A 14,505-nucleotide genomic window follows, 5' to 3' on the forward strand; every position below is an offset into this window, starting at 1 on the left:
TTATAAAATCAAAAGGGGTGACGTTATAGTCTGTCCAACTGCAGCTGGGCGATTTTGGACTGGTACTACAGCAGCAATGCTGGTAGGTCAGCCTGTACAGACAAAAAGGAGATTGGTAAGCTAATGTGCTCTTCACAAGTAAAGCTCAGCTCAAACTGTAAGAACCAGCACTGAGCCCTGTTACATTTATACACAGTGTCAGAGCAATGGCTGCAACCAACAGCCTTAAACTTGTGATTAAAATGTTGCCTGTAAACACATCAGTCCAGATGTTACTACATGACTTTCTAATGTCTTGAGTTAAAAGACCTTAAAGAGGGTGATTACAATGATAGTTGTCATTTCTGTCATTGCCTATATCACTGCCCTCTGCCAAGGCAAAGAGTAGAGGTGACACTATTGATTAAAGTTCAGTTGTTTTAATTACACGAGTACACGCACATTCATTCTCAACTGGACATAGATGATCATCAAGGACCATGTTCACCTAATACCAGCCTCTAACATAGTATGTTGAATCCAGGTCCAGTATATTCCAATGAGTATCATTTAACAATTTACTGCACCTATTCAAATAACCCTATTCAAATATGTCGTAAAGATAAAGACAGTATAATATATGTAATGAAAACCAAAGCTGAAATTGATTCAGTTTATTAATTTTGTCTGTATGTTCTGTAGGGACTGTGCCTATACAGGCCCTGAACGTATACAGTAAATTATGTGGAAATCATTTTCATAAAGTTAAGTTTTTAAATCAGTGCTGTTGTTTTGGCTGATGTTCATATTTTCAATAGACCTTTGTGTTTAGGTTTTGGGGCTGAAACAACTCATTGAGTAATTCAAATGATTTGATTCGCGACACAAATTCTTTGTTTAATGCTTTATTTAATACTCAGCTCTGGTTCGTGCCGTTGTAGTAAACACAAGCATTTCACCCACATTTGCGACTAAAAGCAGACCTGCAATAGAAATGGTTTTAGGAGCAGCATGTGAATAAAGATTCTGACAACTTTAAGCCCAAGGTTGAACAGAAACACTGATAACAGCAGCAGTGATGATGGCACTGGCATAGTTTAACATGGAGCTTGAGTCTGTTTACACACCGCGAAGAGCAAAGAGGCGAAAGTGTTACTGAGACGGAGAGCTCAGGTTGACTGAAAGAAAACGTGTTTCTAGTGTCTAAAACTGTAGCACTGTTCCTGTGATCACCATTAAAACCTTTGCTGGAAAAAAAGCACCTGATCAACAAACTCAGACATGAAGAAAAGCAAACTTTGTAGCTGTTCCTTCCACCGCCGTTTTAAATGTCAGACTTCAATATTTTAATTTTTTAAAATCCATTTACATATCCATATTTATTTTAAAAAGTATTTTGTAACACTTTGTAACACAGATGTGACGCACAATAAATCTTTTTTTTTTTCCCCCTTTGGCAAAATTATGGAGGCTAATGGCCAGCTTGTTGGGCTGTGCCTACTGACTGCAACCCAATCTTTCCTTTTCATTACAGACATTGGATTAAACATATACAGAGAGATTTTTAAGCCAATTAAAAATTAAAGTAGGCATCCATCATTATTCTGAAAGAACAAGCAACGCCAAAAGGTCTGAAATGCTGGGCTATACAACTAAGTGGATTATCACAGAATTGTTCCTTTGTTAAATATTTTTAAGGGTTTTTTCTTTTCAATTAAAGTCAAGAATACTCTAAAGGAAGATTTACAAGGAAATGTGCAAACTCGTTCTTACAGGAACAAAAATGCAAGGTCAGATGCTGCCAGTAAAAGAGCCTGCTCAGGACTGGGAAAAACATTCTTTTGAAAATTAAACAGAAGAATTTTTACCAGATTGATGGATAGCAAAACGTATAGAGACGGTAACAGTAACATCTCATGATTTATGATAGGCCAATGTTTATTGTGTTTATGATCAGGATCACTTTTAGTGAAAACGGTGTGTTTAGTAAAAAGTACAAATGGCTGTACAACAGTGGCTACGCCAAATGTTGCAAAAGTGAATGAATGACACTTCAGTGTAAATACTCCATGGCACAAGTGAGAATAGAAATGTAGATTGATCGATAGCTTTGCTCTTATGCTCAACTGTCTTACCACGACAGATCAGTATAGCCCCAGTCAAGACAGATTGGGAAATCCACTTCTGCAAATTATCTGTGGGGTGTCTTCAATGAATAGGTGATATGACAGAGGAGAGGAGAGGGACAGGTGCTGCTAGGGTGAGATAGACGTCTCTCAGGCAGTCCTTTAATGCTGCAGGCAGGCAACATGTTCAAATAGTGCACAACTTTAGGTTTTTTATTTCTATATGATAATTCTGCATTAGTTAGCAGTAAGAACAAGTAGTCTGATGTCCTGTAATCATTATGAAGCTATAATTTGAAATACAATAAACATTAAGTTTTTGTACAAAGTATCGGTATTGGATCAGTATCATCGATACCACCCTGAATTTTACTTGGTATCGGATCAGAAAGGAAATCAGTGGAATCACACATCACTACAAGGGACAATGGGAAACTCACACAATAAATGGCAGAACAGGATAATCAGGTAAGTGGAGGCAGCTGGGGAACATGGGAGGAACAAATCTGACATAGGCTGTGTCCCAATTCAGGGTCTGCAGCCTTAAAGTACGCAGCCTCAACGATCCTCAAGGGCCGCGTAAAGACCGCTAAGGCTGGAAGTGCGAGGCTTGTGAAATGGGACGGTCTAGCCTCCGTTGCGCTGCCCAGGTTGCCTAGCAACCATGATACTAACAGCTGGAAACGTGTCATACAGCTTTGTTTGACAGAAATGAAGGAGAACATCTTTTGTTCATTTGTTTCTTTCTTTCTACATGAGCTTTGATCATTCTCTGTAAGATTAAGCTCAGCTATTGAACGGCGTATATTTTAAAGTAAAGGCTGTAAAACCAAGTTAGTACAAACGTCACTAATGTCACATAACTTTGCCGACATGTGGCCAACAGGAATGTTTTAATGTTCTTCGCTATTAAACATTTGCACATAAATAAGTGACATAATATTCAGTACTTAAAGTTTACTCTTCGGGCGCCCCTCATCCGCCGTTTTTTTCTGCAAATTTATCCACACCCACCGCCGCGCTATGCATTCTGGGATATGTTGGGCCATGAAGTCTACACCGCCACGTCCTTAATGAAGGACGCATTTGAGGGCCGCATTTCGAGCAGCCTTCAAATTGGGACAGCCTTCGTCGCGTCGCCGTGACGTAATCGGCCTTAAAATGCGGCCTTTAAGGCTGCAGACCCTGAATTGGGATACAGCCATAGCGACACGGTTGGGAAGAAAAACTGAACACAATGTGCGAGAGACAAGGACTACCAAAATAAAACAGGAAACACAGCACGAAGAGAGAGAGCGAGGGAGACATGACAGCCTGGGTGGAAGACACAGATGAGACCGAGACAAACGGGACATAAAACAGAATAAACTGAATTAACAAGAAACTAAAAGTACAAATGATTAAGCTGAGAAGCACCAGCAAACTAAATAATACTGAATAAAGACTAAGGTACACAGATTACTACAATAAAAGTAATAAAGGTCAAAAAGGTCCAAAAACGTAAATGCTGGGTCACAGGACCATGGCACCTTCAGTTTTTATTGAGTAAACTAATTGTTTTGTCAATGAAGTTAAATTTCACCATTGCTATATATTCATACGTTTAAAGCCTTGTAGGTGAGCAGCAGGACCTTAAAATCTGCTCGAACCTGACAAGGTAGCTAATGCAGAGATCTCAGAACAGGGGTAATGTGCTCAAATTTCCCAGTTCTTGTTAAAATGCGAGCAGCTGCATTTTGCACCATCTGTAGACCTCTAAAACTTTTCTTTGGTAGGTCAGAAAGAAGAGCGTCGCAATAATCAATGCAGGAAGACACAAATGCATGGACAAGAACCTCTGCAGTGTAATTAAACTTCCACTTAATATTCCGACACTTGATGATCAAAGATCTCCAATCTTACTTTTATTTAAAGAAAATCTGTGAAAGGGCACTTTCATTTAAATTTGGAATTCAAATGATTTCTTTGGCTGTATCAAACCTTTAGTCCAGCAGCCCACGTCAAATGATGAAATGGATATCCAAAAATTGATTCTGTTCATCTGGACGTAGCATTTTCAGTGGGAGAAACGTTTCGTCACTCATCCAAGTGACTTCTTCAGTCTCAGCTGACTGCAGGTTTCCCAAATCTTATAAACTGTACATTTGCATAATGACTGAAACCATTTATCGGGGTAAATTTGTAGTTTATCATTAACAGGAACACAGGGAAGGAAACTACAGGGTGGGCCATTTCTATGGATACACCATAATAAAATGGGAATGGTTGGTGATATTAAAGTCCTGTTTGTGGCACATTAGTATATGTGAGGGGGCAAACTCCTCACGATGGGTGGTGACCATGGTGGCCAACTTTTACAACTTTTGTTTTTTCAATAGGAAGAGGGCCATGTGACACATCGAACTTATTGGTAATGTCACAAGAAAAACAATGGTGTGCTTGGTTTCAACGTAACTTTATTCTTTCATGAGTTATTTACAAGTTTCAAGTTTCTCCCACTCTTCACACACTGATAGCAACACCGCAGGAGAAATGCCAGCACAGGCATCCGGTATCCGTAGTTTCAGGTGCTGCACATCTCGTATCTTCACACCATAGACAATTGCCTTCAGATGACCCCAAAGATAAAAGTCTAAGGGGGTCAGATCGGGAGACCTTGGGGGCCATTCAACTGGCCCACGACGATCAATCCACTTTCCAGGAAACTGTTCATCTAGGAATGCTCGGACCTGGCACCCATAATGTGGTGGTGCACCATCTTGCTGGAAAAACTCAGGGAACGTGCCAGCTTCAGTGCACAAAGAGGGAAACACATCATCATGTAGCAATTTCAAATATCCAGTGGCCTTGAGGTTTGCATTGATGAAGAATGGACCCACTATCGTTGTACCCCATATACCACACCAAACCATCACTTTTGTTGGTCCAACAGTTTTGGAGGGATCCATCCAATGTGGGTTAGTGTCAGACCAATAGCGGTGGTTTTGTTTGTTAACTTCACCATTCACATAAAAGTTTGCCTCATCACTGAACAAAATCTTCTGCGTGAACTGAGGGTCCTGTTCCAATTTTTGTTTTGCCCATTCTGCAAATTCTGTGCGCCGATCGGGGTCATCCTCGTTGAGATGCTGCAGTAGCTGGAGTTTGTAAGGGTGCCATTTGTGAGTAGCTAATATCCGCCGAAGGGATGTTCGACTAATGCCACTCTCCAGTGACGTGCGGCGAGTGCTACGCTGTGGGCTCTTTGATGTGTTTGATGTGTCACATGGCCCTCTTCCTATTGAAAAAACAAAAGTTGTATCCAAGATGGCCGACTTCTAAATGGCCACCATGGTCACCACCCATCTTCAGGAGTTTGCCCCCTCACATATACTAATGTGCCACAAACAGGACTTTAATATCACCAACCATTCCCATTTTATTACGGTGTATCCATATAAATGGCCCACCCTGTATATCATTCGGACAGTCTAAATTGGATGGAACTACTTCCTCTTCCGCCTTTCATAGTCATATGTGAAATACAGCTGTATGAATGCGTGGAAGCCCCTTGGCGTGTGCACTCACAACAATGGCTGAGCGTAAACGCTCCTCCACACCCAGCGGAAGACCAGTTTAAAAGAAACTCTTTAACTATAGCACCCAGCTATGAAAATTGGGCTGCCCAGAATAATACATTCTATTTAAAATTTATAATAATAGTACATTTTATTTAAAAGCACCTTTCAAGACACACAAGGACACTTAACTGTCATGGCCAGTGTTTTTCTAGTCTTACTCCTCGTCCTCGGGCCGGAGTCAGAATCATCTCTTTAGGAGCGCACCTGGAGCTAATTAGCGCTGCAGCATTTAAGTCCAGCTGTGACAACAACTCTTCGTCAGAACGTCTGCTAACCAGTTTTAGTGTCGGCCCATTTTCTTGTCTAGTTGTATGCTCATGTTGCTACTGAACTTGTTTTTCTCCTGTGTCCAGTTGCACTTCCGGAATATTCACTTCATCGTTTGCAGTTACTCTTCACCCGGTCGCTGGACTTCACTGCATTCTTCCCCACCTTCGCTCTGGTTTGAATACACTCAGTCACTCCGCCTGCCTACCTCCTTACTCATCAAGTAAGGCCTCTCAGACCAAACTGCCACTACTCACACGGACCTTCTCTGAACTTACCTCCTCCTGGTGGAGAAAGAACTCAGCCTGGGTCTCTATTGTCTTGTGTAGTCTGGAAGATGAGTGGATGACGGGGTGGGTGTAGTTTTCTCTGTGGTGGGGTCGGGTGGGCTGTCCCGGGCTCTGTGGGGCCGGGCGGCGCTGCTGAACTGGGCCCCGGTCCGGATGGGCCTAGGCCCCCTTTGCCCTGGTGGGTTGCAGAGTATGGGGGGTGCCTACTGGAGTCAGCGGGGGAGCTGGCCCCAGGGAGGGGCCACTTGCCTCTCCCTTCCTTCCTTCCCTCCCCATCGGGGAGCGGGAAGAGTGAGCTGCCTCCCTCTTCCCGCTCCACCACAATCACCCACACATGCAGGGCCTTGGGGTAAAGGTGTGTCACCAGGTTGCAGGGGAGTCATCCCCCCCTCCGTCCCCTTCTGGCTGCCTGTGCCTCAATTTTATCCCACAACTTAGACATTCACATTACTCACACTCTCATAACACATACATATAGGATCTTGGGGGTGGGCACGATACACGGAATCCAAAAGACCATCAGGGTGTACAACCCCACCCCTGGCGTCGTTGCCCACCTCTCAATTTTAAAAACACGTCCGATTGGCGTCTGGAGTGTGGGGACTCCCTGCTGCTGTGGAGTCGGGGCGGTCTGCTTCTCTCCACCCCAGGGAAAAGGGTAACACTACCTGGGTCTGGGTGCAGTTCCCCCCTCCAGGGGCAAGGGTACCTAGACCCGGTTCGTAGAGTACGCTTGGGGAGTGTGATCGTGTGTACAGCGTCTCTTTATGTCTGTCTCCACGTTGGGTGAGTGTTGAGTAAGTGCATATGAGAGCATGAGGGTGGGAATGGATGTTTGTATCTGTGTGTGCCTGTTTGTCTGTGTCTACATGTCAGGTTGGGTAACAGACGCCACCTCTCTGGGGACATCTCAGGCGTTGTGTATTATTATATTGCTGTTTTTGTTTGCTTGTTTTCTCTTTTTTTTCCCTCTCAACAGGTGATTCAGGTGATATATACAAAAATATGTATTTTTTGCTATTAGCCCTAGTGTTAATACTGTCTGTGTTCTGCTCACACATTCTTGCTTACAACTGGAGGGTACTGTCACATCCGGTGTGGCAGACGTGTGAAGTTTGTAGAAAGGACCCAAAATGCAGCAGCTCTGGTGCAGGTGAGTATTTATTGAACAGAGTAGATACAGAAGTGGCGGGTGAACATGAAACTGGAAAACCTAAACTGGGCAAAACTAATAAAACAAACCAGAACAAAGATGCAGGGACGGAGGAAAGAGACGCAGGGAGACCGAGGGGAACAACACAGACGAACCAGCAACTAACAGAGGCAGACACGAGGTTTGAATACACAGAAGGATAATGAGGGAATGAGACACAAATGCAGCCGTACCATCTATAGGGGCCTTGCTAGCTACAGTGGCGTGGAGCCAGGTCTCCAGTTCAGCATTCCTGGACTACAGAGTTGTAAACAGGCTGCATTTATGACAAATATCATTATTATTAAAGGAGGCCAATGAGTAGCTAAACATATGACACACTAAGAAGCAGGACAGTGCAGGAGGGACAGGTGAAGAAGCCATGCTGCTAGCGAGTCGGCTACAAACTAAACTACGCTGACAAATCTCTAAAGACACAGTGATAAATACTGTGAAACAACTAGTGGGTGATTCAGGAGAGAATGCACTTTGGATAAAGCATGTGACGATCAAACAATGAAATAAGATGTTATCTGTGAGTTTTTCCTTAAAAAACACCACTGTGTGTTGTAACAGGAACAGGAAGTGATGCTCTAAGGCAGAGAGAGCCAATCCCATGTGAGAGCCTAAAATAAGTGGACTTATCAGTACTGATTTGTTAGTCTATTTTTTGTATGTATGATTGGTCCTAAAGACATACTGTTTACTATTATTCATACAAATATATGTTGGCTTTGTCATAGGAGTAGAATTTTGATGGAGCTCCATGTGCAGCATACCCATATGGAAAAGAAATAGTAAAAACTTATATGATTTACTCATGAAAGTGGCCACTTTCTCATTACTTTCATATATTGTTTTAGGAAGTATCCAAAACATACAAGTTTCATATAATTTTTCAAGGGATCTTATATCTGTTTTCACTCTTGTATGCTTTTCATACAAGTTTCACACAAGGCAGATACAAACTTTATAAGATTTATATATATCTTTTCCATATGGGTATAAATGGTCTCCTGCTAAGTACAGCTGCGAATCACACCAACATAAGATATCATGTGACTTGGTGGATATTTCTGCCCAGATCCCCAGAAATGCTTCAGCCAGCGCTGCATTGAATGGTTGCATTTAAAATGTTCCAACATGCCTCTGAGCTGGGTGAAACGTGATTCCTGTGATGAGGTTTTTATTTATTTTTTTATTTAGAGGGGGTTATAATCTGGCTCTCTTGTGTCATACCAAGCAGCATAATCGCTCTCTCGCTCTGGTGTGTGTGTGTGTGTGTGTGTGTGTGTGTGTGTGTGTGTGTGTGTGTGTGTGTGCGTGCGCGCGCTCGCGTGAACTGTCTTTGTGAGAACCATCTTGACATTTGTGGTGGACCTTTTAAGAACGGCAGAAAGTAATGTTTAAGGTTGGAGTTAGCATAGACACAGGGAATTCATTATCTGTCAGTCCTCACAGTCGCAGTCTTACTTGTATGTGTGTGTTTCCTCTCCGTGCATGCAGGCTGCAGATGTTCCTCTCGCGCTCTCTCGCTCGCGGGAAATAAGTGCAGGCAGAGTGCAGGATCACACACAGACACGTTCCTCTCCAGCTGCCTCGTGAGGCAGAGTGTGATGCCATGAGCGAGACAACGTCCATCCTCTGCTGACAACCATGAGCAACCGACTGATTCCTGCTGTAATGAACCGTCTGAAAAGGACTTTTAAGGGACTCGCCGGTAGATTCACGCAGTCAAGATGCGTTATTTGACCAAATCTCTGATTTTATTTCTATATTTTGCCATTACCGGGGAATGTTATAAGCACGGTCACCGGGTGCGAAGGTGGGCCGGTACTGGGGAGACCCCAAAGCATGGCACGTAAGTGAAAAATACAGAGACAATCAAAGCACGATTAACACGTGGAAATGTGGGTGACTCATCTTAGTAAATTATACGTTTAACAAAACTGTTTATGTCACAAACAAATGTGTTAGTTATCTTACATTAGATATGATGGTTAATGTAGATGCTAAAGATTAATGGATGGCGTGTGATGTTAGAAATATTTAATCTAAGGCGACATTAACCACAGCTGCTCTACCTAAAATCAGTTGAAATTGTTTAGCAAAGAATGGTGTATATTTGATCAAAATGGTGTAGAGGCATTTGAGTTGAAATTAAAGGTTTTGTCGTTGATTTATTTTAGATGTAAATAGTGTTTTTTAAAATCCCTGAACTTTGTGCACTGCATCAATAAGGTGTGGTCAGAGCTGAATGTCAGTGTGATTATATCTCCTGCTTATGATTATTAATCATTGTACTGGTTATTTTGATTATTTATGACTATTTATTCTTATATATGGCTTAACAGCAATCTATGGACTGCACTGACTATCAAAGTGCGCTACCAAACGTGTGTTCACTGAATAATGCTCTTAATAGAAATTTCAGAATTAGAGACTTGTTCAAGGATGCACTGAGAGGTCGTCAGAGACCTCTAAAGAAGAAAAGCATCTGTAACTTGTTGAATTGCATAAAACAGCAAACAGACTTCTGTGTTAATGAGAAGTGGTGTAAGAGCAGAAGTAATATAGTGCACATGGTGTGATATTGATATATGGTTGCAGGAAATAATTTACAATACTTTAACATTTTCTATATTTCACCAAAAATATAACCAAAACATCATCAGAGTTTTATACAGATGCTAAAAGCCAATGCAGAGATCCTAGTTGAATAAAATACATGACAATATTGAAATTGGACTGGTTCTTATGTCCTGCTTTTTGCCTTGCTTGACCATTCGTTATTCCATTATATGTGCTTTATATATATTACATCCATTAATACAAGCATTTTTTTTCTATGCCTGAGTGCTTTCTGTATAGCATTCACAGACATTGTGGGGTGGCTGTAGCTCAGGTGGTCACCTACTCACCGGAAGATTGGCGGTTCGATCCCAGGCTCCTCCAATCTGCATACCAAATATCCTTGGCGTGTAACCCCATGTTGCTCTCCGATGCATCCATTGGAGTGTGAATGCAAGTGAATGTTGGATAGAAGCACTAAAAACCTTAGATAAAGTGCTTGTGTGAGCAATGGGTATGACTGGGTGAATGCACGAGTTGAGTGCGCTCAGTGAGAGTAGAAAAGCGCTATATAAGAACCAGTCCATTTACCATTTATATTCTTCTATCTGAGAGCAACTTGGGGGTTTTGGTAGCTTGCCCGAAGACACGTTGGCATGTAGACTGGAGCAGGAATCAAACCACCAATATTCCAACTAGCAGATGACCTGCTCTAGCTCCTGAGCCACAGCCATCCAATCCATCAATGGCCATGATTAGTGCCTCTTTGCTGTCTTTCAGTCCAGCTTTGTCCAGCCACTGGTAGGACTTCTGGATGTCAGCCACTTCCTCTATCTGCCAGTGGTACATACCATGCAGGGGTCTATCCTTTCATGATGTGTTACGTCCCCACATGAAAGCTAGGCGAAGAAGGTGGGGGACAGTAACAGTTGGATCTGGGTTGAAATGAAAAGAACGCCAGGCAGAGGTATTTAACACAAAATATATCTTTATTATAATCAATTACCTCAATATTCATATAAACAATAACAACAAAAAGAGACAGCAACGCTGCTTTAATGATAAATCAGACAAGCCAACCCAACGAGATGGTGACCACTTCAACAAAGAAAACAACTATAAGGCTTCAACAGAACAAGACAGCAACGCTGCTATTGGCAATAACCAGGCAGGCCAAACAAAATAACGGAGGCCGCCGTCACCTAAGTGAAACCACTGCTCAGTTAAGAGCTACTCACAAAGAGCCACGCACGGTGGGGCTGGTCACACACACAGCAGGCCTTTTCCACACCTAGACCAGACTCACACACTGACCAGCACAGAGGAAATCCACCAGAAGCCTCTCCCACATCCACACTGCTCTTCTCCAGCTTGTATCACCTCTGAGGGTAATTGGTGGTAAACGAGGGCAGATGAGCAGCAGGTGTGTCCTAAAAGAGAAGGCAGGGGCAGAGAGAGGAGGAGGCGGAGAAAAAACACCACACCCACACAAGGGCAGTTTCAGGAGGCCCAGCTAGGGCCGTTAGACCCCCTCCCATAAATACAAACCAGTGGTTTGTCACAGAATGTCCTACACGAATCTTAAATCTATCACCTACCATGCACCATAATAAGGGTTAGGCATACCCTGCCAAATCTGCCAAGACCTTTTTGATGGGTTGAAAACACTGAATGGGGTTGGCTCAAGTCCCTCAACATAGTGTCCCAAGTGACAGCCAGAGGTTTTTTGAGCCATCACATATGGAGAACCCGTCAGGCAACTAGAAGGCCTTACAGCAACACTTCTCTGACGCTTCTTTGCTGGGTCATGGCGAAAGGCATGCTGGTTAGCCAGAGGTGCAGGTTGCAATGGTTGTGTCGCACACAATCTGTCACACTGTAGGTCATCTGGACGATGATCAACAGGTGGCAGCTCAGAATTAGTCGACCTCTGACATTCACCAAATAACACCACTGAGCAATTATGCTCCCAATTGTTGCCTATGACTGGCAACCTTGTCTGTTTGTGAACCACAGTTCACTCTTTTGAAAGCAGATCGATTTTGCTTTGAGTTGGCTTTTGAACAGTGAGCAATCAGGTGGCCAGGTTTGTGGCAAAAGAAACAGAGCTTTATTCTGGATCTTGAAACCATGCCAGCATTAGCTTTGTTAGCAGGCACACTCCTAGCCCTCGAGACTGACTGTTTCTGTTTGTAGGTCTTACAATTTGCTACTAAATGGCCAGATTTAAAAGAGTAAAAACATTTCCGGTCTGACCTGGGACAAGGCACAGGCACCTCCCCCCTTGTGCCTTGCTCACCACTAGCACTGCTAGCCTTCGCTAGTGTGTTGCCTCGCTCTTGCTTAACGATACTGGCTTTATGGACGAGTGCGAACTTGTCAGCCAGTGTGGAGACCTGCTGCAAAGTGGAGACTTTCTGTTCATTCAGATATACTGCCATCCGCTCGGAGATGCAATTTTTAAATTCCTCAATGAGAATTAACTCCCGTACCGAAACTAGGTCTGCAGCTTTACAGGCCATACACCATCAGTCAAAGAGGACACTCTTTTCCCTCACGAAATCCAGGAAGGATTGACCCTGCACCTTTTTCAACCCCCGAAATCGCTGCCTATAAGCCTCGGGGACTAGTTCGTAGGCTAGCAGGATAGCACCTTTCAGTTTGTCGTAATCCAAACTGCACTCAGCGGACAACGAGGAACAAACTTCCTGTGCCTTGCCCACCAGCTTGCACTGCAGCAGGATGGCCCACGCATCCCGCGGCCAACGCAAGGCTGTTGCTAACCGCTCAAATGATTCAACCTCAGTGTCACGAAATACAGGGACCAGACGACTCTTCCTTCCTACATCAAACTGTACCTCTGTCTGTGACAGCGAAGCCGCCACAGGAGGGGAGGAGGCATGCTGGAGTTTCAGCTGTCGCAGCTTGACCTTAGTCTCCGCCTCCACCTTCTTCAGCTCAACCTCCCTAGCCCTAGCCAGTTCCACATCCAAACGCCTAAGCTCTAACTCCCTTCTCAGCTGGAACTCTCTCTCACGCTCCTCCTTTTCCAGCTGGAGACGAGCCAGGCGGACTTTGAGCCTAGCATCCTGCTTAGAACCCTCTGATGACTGGGTGGAGAGCGGATCAAAATGGGGCAGCGTCATTGGCCCACCCTCGGGCAGCCCCTGGCCCACAGGTGTACACACTGACGTTTCTACAACCTGGCTTGGAACATGAGGCGCTGCACTTGGTCCATCCGGACTGGGTGTGCTCGGTGGTTCTTGCATTACAACCACCCTCTTCTCCAACAACCCAGACACCAGAGCGGCCTTCAGCTCCGCTTTGCGTAGACCAGTGGAGACACTGATCCCGTAATATGTTGCCACCTCATGCAGATCCCTTGTCTTCCTCTTCTTTATTGGGTTTCTGCTGCCTGAAGCATTCATTGAGCACACAGTCAGTTGGAGCCATCTTGCTGATACTGTATATTCTTGGATGTTTGTCCCATCCTGGACTGTGGTACTGACACTCACCAGTCCCTAGCCTCCTTTCTTTCGCTTAGCATACAGCTTTGGGGTGCTGGACTTGGGTCAGAAGCTACTTGTAGCTGTCCTCTATGTCTGCAATGTTGCCATCTGGTGGTTCAATCCCCTCAGATCTGACTATGTTCCCTCTCTTTGTTATCATCCAACAACACTTCTCCAGTCCAAATGACATTCCGATGCCAATTCCTTTCTGTGCCCCACTCATGTTTTGAGCCATGTGCCTGTTCATCTTAGCTGCTATGATGCCTGGCAGGAGCTTCCATGTGGTGCTGAGGCAGGTTATTGGACGGTAGTTGGATGGGACTGGTCCCTTATGGGGGTCCTTAGGGATCAAGACTGTCTGGCCTTTGGTTAGCTATTCCGAGTGTGTCTCATTGACTAGCAGCTGGTTCATTTATGCTGCCAGATGCTCGTGGCAGTCTGCTTCTTCTGTCAGTAGGCGTGAACCATATCGGGGCCTGGTGCTGTCCAACTCTTCATACTGGACACCCTTTCTTGATATCTGCCTCTGTGATGGTTACTGGACCTTGTTCAGGGAGGTTGCTGTGGTGTCCTCTTAGATCCACTACCCACTGAGCATTGCTGTTGTGGGTTGTGTTCTTTTCCTATATGCTCTTCCAGTATTGCTCCATGATGATATCTCCCCCCTGTCATCCTGGCTCCCACTTGCCGTTGCATGTGTATTGTACCTCGTCAATCTCTAGCTGTGAGAGCAGTCCCTTCCTCCGAATGCTGGAACCCTGAGCTTCTAGTTGATTTGCCGTCAATGTGGATGTTGGGCATCAAAGATTCTATAGTTCCCTCATCCTATTCATGTTCAATTCAATTCAATTCAATTTTATTTATATAGCGCCAAATCACAACAAAAGTCGCCTCAAGGCGCTTCATAGATACAGAGAAAAACCCAACAATCATATGACCCCCTATGAGCAA

The 14,505-nt window shown here is 44.1% G+C and overlaps 1 protein-coding gene across 1 annotated transcript in view; it reads left to right on the forward strand.

Annotated features, from left to right (window-relative positions):
• Positions 1 to 8,579: 8,579 nt before the first annotated feature.
• The window catches only part of gabrr2a (gamma-aminobutyric acid type A receptor subunit rho2a), a 73,958-nt gene continuing 68,032 nt past the window's right edge, over positions 8,580 to 14,505 (forward strand). The window contains exon 1 of the mRNA XM_040049148.1: positions 8,580 to 9,335. Within this exon, the coding sequence (XP_039905082.1) occupies positions 9,214 to 9,335 (122 nt within the window). The 5' untranslated portion in view covers positions 8,580 to 9,213. The remainder of the gene's footprint in view (positions 9,336 to 14,505) is intronic.

The sequence above is a fragment of the Simochromis diagramma genome, unplaced genomic scaffold, assembly GCF_900408965.1.
Source record: "Simochromis diagramma unplaced genomic scaffold, fSimDia1.1 OVJJ01000426.1, whole genome shotgun sequence".
NCBI classification, from domain to species: Eukaryota; Metazoa; Chordata; class Actinopteri; order Cichliformes; family Cichlidae; genus Simochromis; species Simochromis diagramma.